This window comes from Amphiprion ocellaris, chromosome 18 (genome assembly GCF_022539595.1).
Source record: "Amphiprion ocellaris isolate individual 3 ecotype Okinawa chromosome 18, ASM2253959v1, whole genome shotgun sequence".
NCBI lineage: Eukaryota > Metazoa > Chordata > Actinopteri > Pomacentridae > Amphiprion > Amphiprion ocellaris.
Window position 1 is genome coordinate 26,293,031 of NC_072783.1, and position 18,373 is coordinate 26,311,403.

The 18,373-nt window shown below is 40.6% G+C and overlaps 2 protein-coding genes across 5 annotated transcripts; both read left to right on the top strand.

The window, feature by feature from the left end:
• The first annotated feature begins 81 nt into the window (after positions 1–81).
• Positions 82–8,392, top strand: kif22 (kinesin family member 22). 2 transcript variants are annotated; one of them, XM_023289825.3, is made up of 13 exons: positions 82–419; positions 677–888; positions 989–1,116; positions 1,340–1,491; positions 2,401–2,610; positions 3,091–3,487; positions 3,891–4,011; positions 4,395–4,515; positions 4,698–4,878; positions 5,484–5,578; positions 5,853–6,053; positions 6,180–6,239; positions 8,195–8,392. In XM_023289825.3, exons 2-13 carry the CDS (start codon positions 701–703, stop codon positions 8,222–8,224), a joined length of 1,884 nt encoding a protein of 627 aa, XP_023145593.1. In that variant the 5' UTR covers positions 82–419; positions 677–700; the 3' UTR covers positions 8,225–8,392. The 2 variants fall into 2 exon arrangements, with proteins under 2 accessions (XP_023145593.1, XP_023145592.1); XM_023289824.3 differs by having other exon boundaries at positions 694–888.
• A 147-nt stretch (positions 8,393–8,539) lies between these two features.
• Positions 8,540–15,445, top strand: prrt2 (proline-rich transmembrane protein 2). 3 transcript variants are annotated; one of them, XM_055004740.1, is made up of 5 exons: positions 8,540–9,001; positions 11,569–11,860; positions 12,006–12,307; positions 12,387–12,516; positions 12,615–13,125. In XM_055004740.1, exons 2-5 carry the CDS (start codon positions 11,632–11,634, stop codon positions 12,641–12,643), a joined length of 690 nt encoding a protein of 229 aa, XP_054860715.1. In that variant the 5' UTR covers positions 8,540–9,001; positions 11,569–11,631; the 3' UTR covers positions 12,644–13,125. The 3 variants fall into 3 exon arrangements, with proteins under 3 accessions (XP_054860715.1, XP_035812952.2, XP_054860716.1); XM_035957059.2 differs by lacking the exon at positions 12,615–13,125 and adding an exon at positions 13,498–15,445 and having other exon boundaries at positions 8,564–9,001; XM_055004741.1 differs by having other exon boundaries at positions 8,567–9,001; positions 12,012–12,307.
• The last annotated feature ends 2,928 nt before the right edge of the window (positions 15,446–18,373 follow it).

Genomic DNA, 18,373 nt, shown 5'->3' on the forward strand with positions numbered 1-18,373 from the left:
CGTACGATGGAGATCTGCTCTCGGCGAGGTGCGCAGGCGCAAACAGAGATCAGGGCAAATTGGGCCGCAATGTTAAAAGGAGTTTTACTTCACTCTTCACATTTATAACTCTTTTTAAGACCTGTATATGTATCTTTGCATCGCATCTCGTGTATTCGGTGTGGCGGTAAATCTGAAAATACGGGCGGAAGACGGTCTCTCTGCGCAACACGTCAAATAGGCGCCATCGCGTGCGGCTCCTCTGATTGGTCAACGGCCGTTTGCGGTCGCAGCGCCCTCCGTTTGAAAAGTGTTCGGTTAGACGGTGAAGTTACGGGGCCTCGACCGCCATTGTTAAAAGGAGGCGTCCGCAATGTTGCTAAAAGAGGAATTTAGTGATTAACGAAGGTTTTGTGGCAGAAAGTTCGGGACTAATAACGGTAAGCATTAACTCAATGTCGGTAACTCTTGATAAAGGAGAAGCTAAAGCTGCAAACGTTCGTTTATTAGCTTGCTGTTAGCTGTTTGAAGCTATCGTCGATAAAGAAAAGCTAGCCTACGATGCTTTATTTTAAGGAAGTCTGTGTTTTATTAAAGTCTCAGATAGTTTAGTAATGTTTGTAATTATGCTGCACTTTTGTTCAGGAAAACACCAACGTGGCATATAGGTGGTTATCTTGTTATTAACGTTATCCAGGCCTTTGTTTTTGGTAGATCAAACATGGCTCAGCGTGTGTCGGCATCAGATGGAGGAAACAAGAAGACGTCCAGGGTTCGAGTAGCGGTTCGACTGCGACCTTATATGCCCAAACAAGACGAGAAAGACGAAGGACCGTGTGTGAGAGGCCTGGACTCCCAGAACCTGGAAATAATCAACTGGAGAAATGCTACAGAAACAGTCAAATACCAGTCTGTGTCCTCAACATGTCTTTCCAGAATTGTGATATTATTATGATTTCAGATTATTCTCCGACAAGAAGTAGTAACAGTACTATCTTTGTTGTTTCAGTTTTGACGTTTTTCATGATACGCAAACCACACAGCAAGAGGTTTTCCTCTCCTCAGTGAAGCCCATTCTGCCACACATACTGCAGGGACAAAATGCCAGTGTTTTCGCTTATGGGCCAACGGGAGCTGGTATGATGAAATATAGTCTTTAAATTTTTTTCAGATGTAACTTAATTGTGTAAATAGATAGCCTAAACCACTTGCATGTCAGAATGTTTTGAATTAAGATTCTTTCACAATAAGCCATAATTGTGATTTTGTTGAGGCAATTTGCTTTTTTCCCCCTTTGTGTATAAATTGTTGTGTTCCCCAAAGGTTTTTTTTTTCTAACCCCACATGTTCTCTTGCATAGGTAAGACCCACACTATGTTGGGCAGTCCAGACCAGCCAGGTGTGATCCCTCGAGCCGTACGTGAAGTGTTTAATTTGGTAAAAGCTAAGAATGAGGATGAAGGATGGGACTACAGCATTGGCATGTCGTACTTGGAAATTTACAATGAGAAGGTATAAATGGTTGGCTACACACATGGTGTCATGTAGCCTTGAGTTTCTGTCTATGGTTAGAAGGCGATGTACTGCAGCAAAGGAGGGCTGCCAGTACTTTAAAATGTTAACCTTTAATTGAGCACTAGGAGTCCATTTCTGGATTTTTTTAAAAGGTTTTTTTTTGGATGCACATTTATCTTATATTGAATTTCCTGTTCAGTTGTTAATGTGTTAGTTCTGTTAGAAATCAAAATGAAATCCATTTAGCACTTGAACTTTTGGCTGGTATTGGAGGAAAATAATTTACTGGCTGATTATCAGTAAAGGAGGCGATGGAGATTGATATTGCTTATATCAATTACATCAATGAGGTATTTAGACTTTTGGTTTTTTTTAAATACGACTTTCCATCCTTTGTGTCAAATCACAGATATGCCGCATTCAAGTCCTTCTCTCCTATAACCTATCACTGCACAAATGTTTTTCACATGTATTTGTGTTCTGTTGCACTTCAGCATTTAAAGACGACTTTCACTTCTGTGTTGTGCTACTTTAATGTTTGAGTACTAAGTTTTGTGTCATTTGCTTATCTGCTTTCTGTTGCAAATTAGTTTTCCATCCAGGAAATGTTTGCAAGGAATGTAAACATGATCTGATAGGCAGCAGAGATTTGTATGAACAGAGCATGCATTTCAAAGATCGGGATTGCAGTAGATGACATTTTTCCATTGTGGGATGCCAAATTTTTTATTAATGAATGGATTGATCGTGTGGTCCTACTCCAGTCCTCTTCTATGATCCTAAACCTTTAATTATACCTGTACTTCTTTTTTGATTTCTTTACTTTTTTAATTTTCTGAACTGGATCATTATTTTTGTACGTTGATATTGTGTAATCCACTAAGGCTTTGCTTTTTGTTCTCTCAGGTGCTCGATCTTCTGTCGCCAAACTCCCAGGATTTGCCAATCAGAGAGGACAAGGACAAGAACATCCTTATCCCAGGCCTTACCCACACAACCATCTCCTCCTTCGCTGATTTTGACAAACACTTTGTTCCTGCCACCCTCAATCGCACCACAGCTTCTACCAAACTAAACCAGCGCTCCAGCCGCAGCCACGCTATCCTGCTCATCAAGGTTTGACCTGCAATTTGATCATCACTGAAAATGGGCTGATTTATTTATTTATTTATTTTTTTAAATATACGATTCCCTTGTTAAGCTGTTTTATTTTGTTCTTTGAAGTGATCTGTGCATTGGAATCTAATGGGCAGTCGAACAGCATCTTAAACAGGTCGTGGTCTCTGAGCAGTAGACCAGGATTTGGTAGCTGGTGCTAAGATCAATTCTCTTCTGCAACACTCCCGCTAGCAACTTTTGTGCTTTCTGGGATTACTATGGGAGAGATACAAACTGGTGTCTGCTGTTCTTTTTCATATTTTGTCTTCTACAGTCCAGTTCTCATGCTGTAGCACTTAACATGTGGTGTTTTACGTTTGTTATAAAATGTAAGCCTCTTGCTGTTTCTCTATCGCTCATCTAACTTACATTCTGCTTGGTTCTCTTGTCTTTCCCATCATTGCCCCATCTCAAATCTGTATCTTTTCAATGATCCAGGTTGTACGGACTCAGCGTGCAGCGCCCCGCAGACGGCAGACAGGCAAGCTGTACTTGGTAGACTTGGCTGGGTCTGAGGACAACCGCCGCACCGGCAACCAGGGCATTCGTCTGAAGGAGAGTGGAGCCATCAACCTGTCCCTCTTCACACTCAGCAAAGTTGTGGACTCTCTTAACTCTGGAACTGCTATCCGTGTGCCATACAGAGACAGTAAACTGACACGGCTGCTGCAGGACTCTCTGGGTGGCTCGGCACACTCAGTCATGATCACCAATATTGCACCGGAGTTCAAATATTATTTTGACACTTTTAGCGCACTCAACTTTGCAGCAAAGTCCAAGCTGATTGTGAACAAGCCCTTCACTCGTGAAACTGTGGCTGTCCCTGTACTGCCAGGTGAGTGAAACAGTGAGAAAACCTCTGTTTAGTTGAGGACATGCAAGAAAAGAAAACATTTATCTAAAGGCCATTAGGGGGCACCCATGTCACATCAGAGAGGATCGTGACTAAGAGTAAACCACCTGCTGTCTCTGGGCAAGATGGGTGTCATTTTATGATTCCTGCACTCACAGTATTTTCTGCTTTGATGCTTTTTCTTTTCTTTAGCATTGCGTTGAAGACAATCCTTATGGTTACATTTTGTTGTTCTTCTGTTGGCTTTAATTCAGCACTGCATTGCAGTTTTGACTGCTGTGCCATCTTCATCTGAGTTGCTTCACACTCTAGAGAATCCCACAGACACTGTTGCTACAGTGCACTGAATACTAAACTGTTAATTTCCCCCTGCCTTCATCTCCAGTGAAGCGGGCCAGAGAGGAACATGAAGCAGGGGGTTCTGGCACTGAGCCACACAAGAAGAGGCAGAAAGATGAGAAGAAAAGCCAACAGGATGGTTCCTCACCCTCTGCACATCACCACAGGTTAAAAACCCACACAGATACAGACTTATTGATTATTTGTCTGGCTAATCAGGTTTTTGAACTGTGATGTCTGACTGTGAAGCAAATTCCTATGCGTCAGCCCAGTGCTACCACTTCAAATTCAATTTCTTATGCTGTGTCTCATCTAGACAGCAGCAGCTTAAACAAGCCGTAGTCTCAAAGCAGAATGGGCCAAGATTTTATAGCTTGTGCTGAAAGCAAGTTTCTACAGAGCTCCTATTGGCTACAGCTGCTGTGCCTTCTGGGAGAGAGATGAGCGCTGCTTTCTTGCTGTCTGTTATCGGGTGTATGAGCCTGTCTGGGCAAGGATAATTGCGAACATGAGTTTTTGATGTTTTTTGATTTGTTTATGTGTCTTTCAGTCTGTCAGAACCGTCAGTGATGGACAGACTAATAGCTTTAGAGAAGCTGATGATGAGCTGCCAGGACAAAGATAGAACCAGCATGCTAAAAGATGTGGCCCAGTCTCGCAAAGAGATCCAGGTGAAAATGCACACCATCAAAACACAAGTTTGATTCTTTTTAACTTTACCGAGTTCAACCTTTGTCTCTGTCATAATTTCTGTCTGTAGGTGTCGTAGCATATCTGAAAGATCTTCTTACTGATCAATCAGCTCTTTGTTGACATTTCATTACTTAAACATCCTTTTTTTTGTCTTTCACAGGAGCTCAAAGAGAAGCAGAGGGAGTTTGAGAGTAAGGCCAAGCTATTCAGTCAGTTGGCTGGAGAAAAGTTGATTACACAACAAGAGCCCGTCTTCAAGAACAACACAGCTCCCCTGCAGAAAAAGCAGTCAAATGCCACGAAGCCCAGTAAGCAGCAGGCGGTGGTCCAACCCCTGCAAGGTCAGTTAGAAATCACAGACGGGTAGCTGTTACTGTAACTAAATGGATTTTCACAGATTTATCTTATCAAGAAATGAGTGCAGTGTTGAGCTACACTGTTAATTAATTGAAAGACCAACATATTAAGACTGTAATTTTATGGGACACTGTCCTGAAACTCCCCTAAATGAAAACATGACCTTGGAAACCTCTTTCTGTCTTGTATTTCTCGGTTGTTGATGCTTCCTTAAAGAAGAGTGACTCACTGATTCTGTCATGTTGAATCACTAGAGCTATTGATGAGCTGCAATGTGATACAAGAGCTCAATCTACAACATCAGAGCCAGAAAATATATCAAATGATGATGAGGAGGAATTATTTTTTACACACCTCAGCAACATGGAGTGTGAGCCAGATAACTTTCCTCACCATCAGTCTCATACGTTCGGCTTTGAAATGGCTCTACATTTTACCCCAAACAAAAAATGCAATTTTGATATTTTCACGCTAAAAATGTAGCATTTGCTGTCATTTCAAAGAGAATTTTTGTGTCCTTAACATATCCTGTTCTAATGTGGCACTAAATGAATGAATTAGCATTGATGGTATACATTTTCCTTCTCAGTGTCCCAGCTCCAGCCTCTTCAGCAGCTTGTAGTCGCCAAAAAACAGTCCGTCTGCGTCAAGAAGAAAGAGAAGAAGCTTTCAGACCTGGTTGAGGTCAGCATCCGAGCTTTGACTGTGCTGCGCTTAGCTTGACACATCTGCAGACTTGCAAGCATCAGATACAAGCTGACGTAGTGCATTAGCTTCAATTTGTTCTTTTCTTTTTGACTCGACAGATACTGCAGGAATGTATTAGGTCAAAACTGACCTCCTCTCTAGACCAGTAAAGATAAATAAATGTTGACAGTTAAAAATAGGTTGCCTATACTGTACATTATGTAATGGTGACTATCTAAAGAACTATAGATTTTATTTTTTTCTTCCTCAGTCCCCAAATGGTAAAGAGAACACGAAGGAGAATGCCTGGGAGTCCCAACTTGACACGTCTGTGCTGGAGCAGTCCAGACAGAAAATCTTGCAAGTTTTAAACACTGGCTGCCTCAAAGAGCTCAAAGGTCTGCAACAGATCGGTGACAAGAAGGCCAAACTCATCCTGGGCTGGAGGGAGATCCATGGTCACTTCACAAAGGTGAGCCAAAAAAAAAATTATTCAAATTTAGATCTTGTTTTATGTTGTACCCTAAAACGGTATCTAGTCCGCTTTTTTCCCCATGTGTACTTGTGGTCACTGAATGTGGGATTTCTTATTTTGCAGTTGGAAGATCTTATAAAAGTTGAGGGGATGACAGAAAAGAGATTTTCCTCCTTTATGAAGGTAAGCACACTCCTCAGGAAAGTATGTATTTTAGCAATGCTGGCAGTTTGACTTTATAAGAAACCCCTTTTCTGGGTCAGTTTTTTACCATTTTGGTCCAGAATGTAGATTTTCAATACTATTTGACTATTCTAGACCGATTTTGGTGAAACCTCTGGCTTCATGAAGGGTATATTTGTGGTTCAGTCATTAAGAAAAGACTAAAAACCCAGCTCTTCACTGAACACCTTTGCACTTGACAGAAACCAAAAAAATAAATTTCCTATTACATCTGCACTGCCTGTAGGCACCACGGTTCCACTATCACACTTGAACTTGTTTTATGGCTCTTATCCAGGTTATTTTCTCCTGACTAGATCCTTGCTTGTGTTGTATCTACTCAGATGTACACACTTTGGATCAAAGTTTCTGCTACATGAAACTGTAGAATTGTTTTGAGTGAAATGCCTCAAACTATTGGATATGTTACCACAGATTTTGGAAACATGTCCATTACAGAATGAATTGAAATACCTTAACGTCTTTGGCATTATTGCAGTAAGAATACAATTTATGACTAAATGCCTGCAGAAGAATTGACATTCCCATCAACCTCTGTTGTGCTTTTGTTTTTTGAGTCAAGTAGCAGATGTTAGTAATGTAAACGAACATCAGCATGATCGCTTTTAGCTCAAAGCTCCACTGTGCCTCAGTATGACTTAACATAGCTGCTAGCACGGCGGTTTACTGATCACTGGAGATGATGCCAGTGAAGCAGTAAAATATACTGCTTCACTGGTACATATGCTCAAATACTGTGCTTCAGTCCAATGTTCCTGTACTTGTACTTAGGTATTTTTATGTTATACTACTCCACTACATTAATTTTAAAGCTTAGTTACTTACTTATTTTGCAAATTAATATAAATTCTCACTCAACTAATAAATGATGCTATATTACCACAGTCAATATATAATTGAGGCACTTTTGAAGTCCATGGGATATATCTTGCATACATTTTTATTAAAAGTAAAAAACTTATGGTTTTTTTTGTTCATTATTTTCATGTCTTTAAAAAAATCCATAATTAGTTATTATGGAAACAATCACTACTTAATAAAAATGACTGGATATCACCAAAATGTCAACTAAATAACCATCCGAATTTAATAACAACCACCTTCTAATTAGCTAAACAATAATAAAATGAGCTTATTCAAAAATAGTTTTCATTGTGTTCTTTTTATTAAGTTGAGATAATCATGACAGATATTTCTTTTTTGGCAATATATCAAATTTTATATGAGAATAACAAATTGTATGTGTGTCCGAGAAATCACTTTCAACTACGGTAAGTTACCCATTACAAAAACACCTCAAGGAAGTGTTAATTTAGATCACATGATGTCATTTCCTCCTGAAGAAAAGACTTTAAAGACCCCAAGGCTTTCTGAGTTATTTAATATAAAGTAGTGTGTGAGTTGAGTGTGGATTTATCGCATGTCAACAGCTTTACTACAATATCTTTAGAAATAACTTTGAATTTTACTCAATTGTGTATATATAATAGAAGAATCTTTCTGTAAAAATGCCATGTGGTGTTTGGTTCTAGGCGTCCATGTTGATTTTAGGCCTGAAAACAGCAAAAATGTCAACTATGATACAAAAAAGTCAAGCCATTATATATTGACCCACTACAGATACCCAGCAGTGTTAGCTGAAGCTGCACATGATTAATTTTGTTCCAATAATATATAATCCTGAAATGGGCCATTCTGCATAATGAATACTTTCACTTTAGGTGCTTGATGTGTATTTTCATACTAATATTTTTGTGAGATTTTGAATGCAGTATTTTTTTTTCCAACTGTAATGGAGTATTTTTAGACTGTATTATTGTTTTGTGTAAGTGATGGACCAACTACAGGGCAGCTTTACTCATTGCTTGTTTTGTTGTTCTTTTCCTTTTTTGCAGGCAAACATCCTAAGCACCATGGGAAAATGATTTCATTGTCTGATTATTGTACTCAAACCCATGTAATGTACATACTTTTTATCTGAAATCCTGTATTTGTGTTTTTATGCTTGGTTTTATTATGTTTTTGTAGTTACTTCTGTGCTCCAGCTGGTGGCGCAGCAGGGCTTTTTAATAAAAACCTCTTATCTTATTAAATGCTGGCGTGTGTATTTCATGAAAACGAATAAATCGAACGGGGACATCCACACGTGGGTCCAATGTCACCTTTTCCTGCAGCATGTCGGGTCATAAATCACCTCAGCGTGGCTTCATTTCGGCAGGATTCAATATTCAAATCATAATTGGGCTAATTTGTGAACTCTTGTCCTTTTGTAGGGCAAAGACACGAGTTAATTTTCGAGATGCAGCATCACTGGATAAATACTGGATGTTTTCTGGATGAGGAGAGGAGGATGCTATAATTCACCTCCCCCCTTTCTCTCTCCTCCCTCCTCCTCTTCCCACAGCACGTAGTCTGGTTGATTTCACTTTTCATTTCACACACACCTCTCCTCTTCTCCTCTCCGATCCACCCAGCCGACCAGGAGACTCCGTCCATCCCAGCACACTGCGCTGTCAGTCGGATCGAGCCTCCTTTCACTTCACCATCTGGATGCTTTTTTTTTTTCTTTTTGCACGTAGACAAGCCACGTTTTTGGAAATGCACCGAAGATGTTAAAATCTTCCACCTGAGATATATAAATAACCACGATGCCCAAGCCAGGGACGATCCGGCTGTGATGAGACGGGATTAAAAACAAGAAGGTCAGTTTGATTTATGCTGAAGTGAAGATTTTATTTCTCCGCTGCTAATACAAGAACCCAATTCGTGCTTGTTTTTTCTCCTCCCCTGTTTATCATTGCAGTTTAGCAGCTCACATCCACAGAATCCAAATGATCAGGCTAATTAATGACACTTCTTTCCTGCATCCATCCATCCATCCGAGTGTTTTTCCTCTTTGTCTCCATCCTTTTCTCTGCTCCCTCCTTACAGCTTTTGTTGTTGAGCCCAACGAACCATATGCCAGAGAGCAGGTTGTGTACACATGATGGAATAAAGCTATGTACACACCTGCATCGTTTCAAAGCAGCCTGCCTTTGTACTGCCCGTGTCATTGTGACCCGCTTTTGTTGTTACCTGAGAAAGGCAGGCTGCTATTTTAACGCGGGCCCTGATTTATTTATTATATTTATTTATTTTATTTTTTTTACAGTGACTCAGGAGAGCGTGTCATTTATTTATAATTCAGGCAGTGTGAGGAGTGATCAAAAATGCGGATAAATGTGGATAATAAAGAGGCTTATCGTGATATTGAGCCTAAATCTACTAAAACGGAAAGCATTTAGGGACTGTAGGAAAATTATTTGTGTTGTTTTTAGAAGAAAACAAACAATCCCCTTTCTTGCAGCGTTAATATTTTATTTCAACCTTACTTAAAAGATGCAATTCTAGTAGCACAGCACACTGCAGCGGTAGTACTCTGAGGCCTGTAAACACACCTTGACATGTGAACTAAGTGGAGTTCCTCTGTAATGCACCGACAATAGCAGATGAATTATAGAGAATATCAAATCAAGCACCTTCTGTGACCCTTTAAACCCGCAACAGATTATTTATTTACTCCCATTTCTTCATATCTTTTACTGCAATAAAAAAGTCCTTCACCTCTATGGAAACAGCACCACCATGACAGATGTAGAGTGAACTCAAACATGTCTTCTAGACGCAGTTAAAATGCCACAAATCATTGATAAAAAAAGAATATCTTTGCTTATTCATTTTACAAAAACTGAAACCTTCACTGTAAGTCAACTGGGATAGACTCCAACCCCCTTTGACCCTAAAGAGGATTAAGCGATGTATAGATAATGGATTGATGGATGGATGGAATAAACATGTAAACAATGTTATTTTGCAAGTGCTCATATGTGTTATCAAAGCCAAAAAAACTGTGGCTCTGCGTACTGTACATATTTAAGTAGTTAAATTTTTAATTTGTTTCTATTCTTGTCTCCTCTCTGCTCTGAGCACCGCCTGCAGTTCAGCTCAGTTCAGCCGAAACTTCCCAGAATTTTTGTCACATGGTTTGTTTGTCCCAGCTGAGTCACTAGTGGCTTCTCGGTTGTGACGAGGATTGCAGAATTTTTTGTTGTTTAAAGAATCTTGTCAGAGCAAACAGTTTCTTTTTGGTGAATTTTTAAATGAGACATGTAGAAAAGTAAAGTCATTTTGTTGAAATGTTAGATTTGGTCAGACTCACAATAAATTATTCTGTCAGTTCTTACCATTTCTGGCTCTGATAAATAGTGCATCTTATTATTTTTTAAAGATAACATGCCCTTCAAGCCTACTGGCAGTTACTGGGGTTTAGAAGGTTTGTTATTGAACCGAGAGCTGTGTGAGCCACTAAACACAACACATTTGTTTGTGGTCTTTAAAGGAGATGCAGGAGATACATTCCCTTCAGTATTAATAAAACATGCATTATCCCCACAAGTGAAAACATAATAGAAGGATTTTTTTTTGCAATTTGCTTACTTATTGTGTCTGAATTTCGTTTTCCTTTGCATAAATAAAGACATTTCTACCCTAAATTTATGCAGAAAATGCACAAAATTGTGGCTAAAACTTCAGCAGAAAGCAGAAAATTAAGTGTTTGATGCTCTAGATTTCATGAGGAAGGATGCCTGAAGCCTTGCTTAATGTGTCTCCCACAATGTTAAACACATTTAGCACTGAGGCTACTGTAATTATGCTTTCTATTAAGATGCAGATTGAATATATTGTAGATTTGTAAAAGAAAAAGGTCCAAAGATTCATCTTTTGTTTGCCCTTTGTGTCTCAAAAATGACAATGAGATCATGGCTTATAAGGAATGGAAAGTCATCAATCAAATCTATAAAAATATTGATATTTCTATCTGTCTGTCTGTCTGTCTGTCTGTCTGTCTGTCTGTCTGTCTGTCTGTCTGTCTGTCTGTCTGTCTGTCTGTCTGTCTGTCTGTCTGTCTGTCTGTCTGTCTGTCTGTCTGTCTGTCTGTCTGTCTGTATGTCTGTATGTATGTATGTATGTATGTATGTATGTATGTATGTATGTATCTATGTATGTATGTATGTATGTATGTATGTATGTATGTATGTATGTATGTATGTATGTATTATTGTTGTTTAAAATAAAACAAAATCTGGAATAGTAAAAGTTCATTTGTTTTAAATAGACATGTTTTTCACCCCCTTCCCACTCTATTAAGTTATCTACAGTCCCTAAGGAGAAGCAAGTGAGCATCCTCTGTTTAGAAATATGATTAAAACCACCACTTTCTGGCCCCCAGGTGTAACTACAGGCAGCGCACACAGGACTGAACCACAAACAGAGGCCTCATTTTGCTGTCGGCATGGCTGCGAACATGATGCCAACTCCCGCCATGTGGCCCGGGGAGGAACAACCGTCGCTGCTGGACCAGGAAGGCTCCCCGCCGAGCCAAGCCCCCGTCTCAGTGCCGTGTCCACCAGCCAGAGGTGAAGAGCTCATCCACAGCAGCAGCAGCCCAGCCAGCACCAGGCCCCCCCGAAGCAAATCCAAAGGAGAGCTAGTCATAGTCATCAACGAGAAGCTGAAGAACAGTAAGTGGCTGAGTTTGACCTGGCAGCTGCAGGGTCGCGCAGCTGCTTAGTCAGCTCGCTCAGGGAAAGTCAAATCCCAGTGTGTGAATGAGCCACTTTTAAAACACACACATTTACCCGGAACTCGTCCTTTTCCATCCTTCATGTGTAGGTAACGGGATCCACCCAGGGCCTGCAGAGAGCACCTCCCCAGTCATCTCCTCCCCTCCCAGACGACAACACTCCATCTCTTACCCTCATCACGGCAAGACTAGGAAGGGCAGCAGGGCCAGCTCCATCGGCTACACCGCCTTCTCTCCGAGGCCGTCGCTGTCCCGCCACTCCAGCATCGCCACCAACCCCCCACTAGACCGCACCAAGGTCAAAGACTACCTCCTCCTGTCCGTGCTGGCCTGCTTCTGTCCCGTCTGGCCCATCAACATTGTTGGCTTTGTCTACTCCATCATGGTAAGAAGAGAACATGTCCCTCTTGTGTTGTGTTTATGGTCAGAGCGATGCTAACAGATAGTTCCATCTCCTCCTTCAGTCCAAGAACAGCCTCGAGCAGGGGAACCTGGACGGCGCCGTGCGTCTGGGTCGCGTGGCCAAGATGCTGTCCATGGTGTCTCTAGTAGGAGGGACGGTCATTATCATCGCCTGCATTGTCAACCTGGCCAGTGAGTGTCCCAAATCTGACCTTTAAACCCTAACCTCACATTTTTACCTCCTGTGTAGCTGAGCACCGCTCATCCTTTCCTCTGAACTCTCCTTTTAGATGTGAATAGTGAATTGAAGGATTTGTAGCCCTGCAACCACAGACCGTCGTGGCTCAAACACCTGCTGTTTATTCCACCGTAATATAATCCTCGGCTCTGTTAGCACAATCCGACCATAATCACTGATATTATTACCATCCATGTTTGCACAATACTGCACACGACACAATGCCTGCACGCATCTTTATACACTTCCGGCACTTTAGCCCTTTAGGAACGATGTCTGCGCTACACAAAGATCAGAACATATTAAGCGCTTTTGCATCAAATCTACATTTCCTGACGTGTTCCTCCACATTTTGCACGGGTGGCCTCCAGCTGTAACTGACTGCATGCCTCAGTTTGTGTGTATCTGTAGAGTGATTTGTGCAGTCCACTGTCTGTTCGCTTGTACAAAATGTGAAGTCCTGTTGTTCCTGTATCCTGTATAATGTATGTGAGTGTGTGAGTTGCTAACAGGCTCACAAGTTGAATAAATGTACAAATGCAAATAAAGGGATTCTGATAACAGATCAGTGATGATTTCAGTCACTTGTGCAGAAAAGGGACTAGCATTCGTTTGTGTGTTTAAACATATTCACCGAGGGTCAGTCAGTTAAATGATTCTTTGCCTTTCAGTTCAAGCAGATACTTATCTTTACTTAGTTTCTGAATGCACACAGTCTCAGCCTGTTGGGCCTCATTAAGCCAAGAGATGTCCTAATTAGCTCAATGACTGCAAGAACAATTGTAGACACAACTTGAGTTTAAGAGCTCTGGGACTCGACAAGCCTTGTTTTTCTCATTATATAACTGTCCTCTGTGGTCTCTGAAAGTTTATACATCCATATTAAGTTGCAGAATCCATAGCTCTAACTAATACGCTTCCTTTTCTTTTTTTAGTAAATGTGAAAACCTGAGTTTCATCCCAGGATGAAACCGGATAAGACAACTGACCATCTGGCCCGCACCTGCACCATCTTTACCGCCTAGTCATTACCTGGATGTGTGACAAAATATGCACCCGATATACAGTGCTTTCTCATATTTCTGTAATCTATATAAATCCCTTTTGCTAATGGAAGAAAATAAAATATGCAAAATGCCACTCTGAGTCTGGGGGAGGGGGTTGGGGTGGGGTTTGCTTTGTCCGTCTGATGTTGGAGAAGGGAGTCAGACTAATCAGTCCCTTCGTATTCTGGCCCACACATTCAGAACGATTCTTAAGAAAACTCTTCGAGAATCCCATCACCGCCCCGCAGAACTGTTGGACTAGAAAACCAGTGCAGGTGGTTACAGAACATAAAGCAGGAAGGACCGGCCCCACCGACACCCACCAGCTCCAGCTCCATGACTAAATATCCATCCGTCACCACACCAACAACAGGGACCCATCAGAGTTTCAGCTAAATCCCCTCAGACGCATGGAGGGTGGGCTCTGGGATTTGGGTTCCACTGGAATCACACAACAGAAAAATCATCTGTTCCCTTCCCCCTCCTCAGAGAGAAGAAGAAACACTTGCAGTCACAGAGTGTCCTCTTGTTTCAGACTATCCTCTGTGGCTCTTCTGACTCCACGACGCCCTACATCTTGTGTCTGAGTGTACGGGTGGCAACAAGAGGATGAAAGAGAGGCTTTCCAAGGACTAGCTATGGGTGCTAAAATGAAAGGGATTATGGAAAGTCTCGCAGAGAAGGCACACTCATCACTGCAAGGAAAAAAAAATATGTGCCAAATAGAAGAATTTAAAGTTTGTAAAGACCCAATTCTGGTCGCAGGATTGTTGTAGAGAGGAGCATCCAAGTGTGTTTGTACTCTGCAGCAGCTTTACACCACTGACCACTGTGAGCCGGACAACAAAACCCCCCAAACTGTAGCAAAGATACTCGACCGCTCATTTTACAGTGAAGCTAGTGATGCTACATCATTTGTCTTTTTGATAATGTTTGTAAAAGATCCTTTTGAAAACAGATTTCGTAACGTGATGCTGTTGTGCCGCAGTCGACAGATGGTGGTAGTGCTGTGTGTGTGTGTGTGTGTGTGTGTGTGTGTGTGTGTGTGTGTGTGTGTGGGCATCACTATTTGGTTAACAAATTAAATAGCTCGTGATTGCAGCCAAAGATGTGGCCTCAGCCTGCACTCACAGCTACTCTGTGCTTTCAAACCGAGACACACTGCAGCGCTCTGAACAGTTGATTTTAACCCCGGATGTGTCAGCACCTTTATATACTGTACACCCTTTCTGTTGTCGTACACACTTTTGATTCAGACAGGGTTTCATGACCGTGAGATTTAAGTAGCAGTGCGATAGCAATAGTGTAGAGAGCTCATTTTCAGTACTGGTTTGTTATTCTTGCTCTATTATCTCCTGTGTATCCTTAACTAACCTCTTATCTTTATCTACCTGTGATTCTCACTGTGATCTGAAACAGAAGCTCTCCTTATTTACTGTGTCCTGGATTTTTGAATCATGTACAGAAATCACCTGCAGACAGTTTCTGTAAAGATGAAAATGACTCCCCCCTCCCCTTTGTAATAATGTAAATTTAATTGTAATCAATGGTTGATGTATTCTGCAGATATAAATCTCAATATTGTGATAATTCTCTAGTTGATATGAGTTAGCATTAAGTAGTTCTGAGCTAATGTAAGCTCAGAAACTGTCAGATAGCTTCCTGACAGTCATTGTATTCCCATTAAGCTTCTATAATCTCTGTGGTTATTGGCATGTTGTGGGGTTTTTTTTTCTTTTTTTTTTAAATGTACGATGATAGAAAATGACAAAGATGAGCTGGTACTTGGAATATTATACTTCTGCAGCACATTCATAATAAAGACACAATGCATGTACCACGTTCTCAGTGTTGTTTCAAAGAGATCAAGAGCAGCAGCAGTGCAGATTAAAGAGATTTTGTTTGTGTGGGAGAGAATGAGTGTCAAAAGTGGGAGATATCCAAAGAGCTCAGCCATTGAGGAGGGGATTGTGTTGTTGCAATTTGTTAGATGAGGGAGAGCATTAATGTGTTTCTTCATGCTGTGATAGTGTGTAAGCTGCAGGGCTGCAAAGCGCCTGCTGTTGTCAGGCAGCGGAGACAGCAGGAAGAGCAAAGTGCTGAAGGCGGTGGCCCTGAGCCCAGGAAACACGCCACATGATCGGCTGGAATGAGAACTTAAGCCTCCGATGACTTCAGCAAAAATCAAAGCAAAAATATCCCTCATTATTTTTCTCTGAGGTTTTTTTTTAAGCCCTTAAAGAAGCTTTTACTAGTAGCTGCTCAGGATTTTCCTCATTCATATCACTCAGAACCAGAACAGTGAATGGACTAAAATATTTAACTATAAAGGGGAAAAAAAGCTCTTTTAAGAGGTAGTTACAAACATTTCAGTCTAGACTAATGCTACATTAATCAACAATCATACATTTATTCTAACTAAAGTAGTGAATTAAACTTAATATTCTGCAGCCACTCTAACATCTCTGTGAGCTTAGTGCTAACAGCAGCAGAGCAACATGTCAGGAGACTGCAGCTGAAGATTAGCCTGAGGCCACTTCTGGTACAATGCAATAAATAATAACATTTCTGTTTCATATTGTGTATGGTCTGGTAAGTAAGAAATGTTGCTGTTTAGCAGGTGTGGTTGCTTCATACAATAGTTAATAAGTAGTATTGGGTTGACAGAGGGGTTGTTAGGATTAACCCAGTCCAAAAATCTTTATATTTTAACCTGATAATTGTATAGTTTTCAAGTTATTTCAGAGTAAAAGTGATGTAAAACGTGTGACACTGCTCTCAGTAAAGTAAGATCATCCCACTCTCAGCTCACGTTCCACATTAATATCACAGAAACAGCGAGGTTTTCTATATATAGCTTCAGATTTGCCTTGGAAATACTTGTTTGCATAAATTTTACTGCTCAGTATTTTGGGGCCTTTAAATAATCCAGGAAGAGATGTGAGTGCTAGTCAGGAGAAAAGTCTCATATAACACAGTACCTCAAATCCTTAGCTAGGAATAATCAGAGCAAATCTGCTGTTTGTGTCGCTGACAAAACACTGGAGATTCTGCCCATTGCTTAAAAAGAATTTATCTAACACCATGTGCTACCTGCTGTGTTACTTTAAAAATTAGAGGCTACACTCTGTATGTGGTAAAGGGAAGCATCTATAAATGCAATAATGTCAGTGCTGCGGTTTCTTTGCTCTGAGAGTGTAAAATGGAAAAATCTCTGTAATAAAAAGATAAAAGATTTGGACTTTAGTAAATAGATGAGACTTTTATGAATTGTAAAACATGTTCCCAACATTTTGATCAACTACATCCTATTATTTTTAATGGTTTTAATGACTTTATCCAGTGCATGTTTTCTTTTTTCCCATGCATTTTTTAAAATTTGGGAAACACTACAGCATCACATGACCACTCAAGAACAGGTAGTGAGGAAAAAGGAAGAAGAAATGGATAGAAATCAGAATGACAGATGAAAAAATGCAGATTTTAAAAAAAAAAGAAATATACTTATTTTTGTTAAAACCAACAAATTAAATGGATCCACAACGCTTCATTAACACCACTCCTGGACCTTGAGATTTGATCTAATGAGGACAATTAAAGGAAACAATGAAGCACAACTAAACCTAGTAGGATTTCATCTGACAGGGACATGAATGTTTTAATCTATTTTATTACTAGGAGCTGTTTTAACATTTCAATTATTTATTTTTACATGACCATATGCAATATTAATCACAAATGTTACCGTCTGATTGTATCAGAGTTATTCTAAGGCTAATGTTCATCTGTCACAACTGAAACTTCTGCACAGTGACAGGACAACACTAAACAAACCGGACGAGCAAGACAAAACACACAATACAGATTACACACAGAGAAGCATCACCTTGTCGGCAGCATTAGCGTGTTAGACAAACTAAAAAACACAGATGTGAAGTGAATGGCAGCACTAAAGGAAAGTCAGAGGATGAATAAAAAGGGTTAGATGTGACTGCAGTCTGTCTGTGTTCAGTAGCTGCTGAGGTATTTGAGTCGAGGCTAAACTGGTGACCGACTTTCCCAGGAGTCACGCAGCCGGCAATCATGCAAAACATCACCTTCTCCTGCTCCACAAACGTTTTCTTCAGTTTACATTACAGTGACATGAATACATTTGTGTTTTAAGCAGACATAACCCTGTTTTGTGAGCCAAACACAGCAATCACAGGTACAGAATTCCTTGCTTATGTTAAATATGTCACATGGAAGAAATTCTCTCAGTGAAATGAGTGTTCTGTTATAATGAACATAACAAACATGCTGTATGTGCAAAATAAACATGTAAATTAATTGATGTGACATTTTTCCAAAAAAAAAAAACAACCTTCCTGACCTTACAAAGGCACAAAACAGCACTCGTTACGTCTGACAACAGCAAATCCCCCCCTGACCAGTGTAAACATTTTGACAGCTGAAGGTATTTTTCTTTGTGCTCAGCTAATTTAACAGTAGGTATAGAGTACAGTAGGGCTTCGGAAGGGGATCAGTAAACCAGACAGAGTCACATCCAGATGCAGTAAGTGGGTCAGGGATTATCCAGCTGGGTCACATAAACACTGAGGCCGTGAGTCAGCTTGGCAGCGTTGGGATGCATCACGATCATCCTGTCCGTCAGCTGCATAGGAAATAACAGCATAATGAGATACACTGACCTGTGGGGATGCTGCTCTCTTAGTGGGGCTTCATGCTGAAAGGGTGTGAAGGAAGGCTTTGATGGATTTGCGAT

Excerpts from the sequence above, each read along its gene's own strand:
- kif22 (XM_023289825.3), top strand. The coding sequence starts at position 701 with ATGGCTCAGCGTGTGTCGGCATCAGATGGAGGAAACAAGAAGACGTCC. Across the intron at positions 889-988 it reads ACAGAAACAGTCAAATACCA|TTTTGACGTTTTTCATGATA; the intron begins GTCTGTGTCCTC and ends TTGTTGTTTCAG. Across the intron at positions 1,492-2,400 it reads TGGAAATTTACAATGAGAAG|GTGCTCGATCTTCTGTCGCC; the intron begins GTATAAATGGTT and ends TTGTTCTCTCAG.
- prrt2 (XM_055004740.1), top strand. The coding sequence starts at position 11,632 with ATGGCTGCGAACATGATGCCAACTCCCGCCATGTGGCCCGGGGAGGAA. Across the intron at positions 12,308-12,386 it reads GCTTTGTCTACTCCATCATG|TCCAAGAACAGCCTCGAGCA; the intron begins GTAAGAAGAGAA and ends CTCCTCCTTCAG. Across the intron at positions 12,517-12,614 it reads CTGCATTGTCAACCTGGCCA|ATGTGAATAGTGAATTGAAG; the intron begins GTGAGTGTCCCA and ends CTCTCCTTTTAG.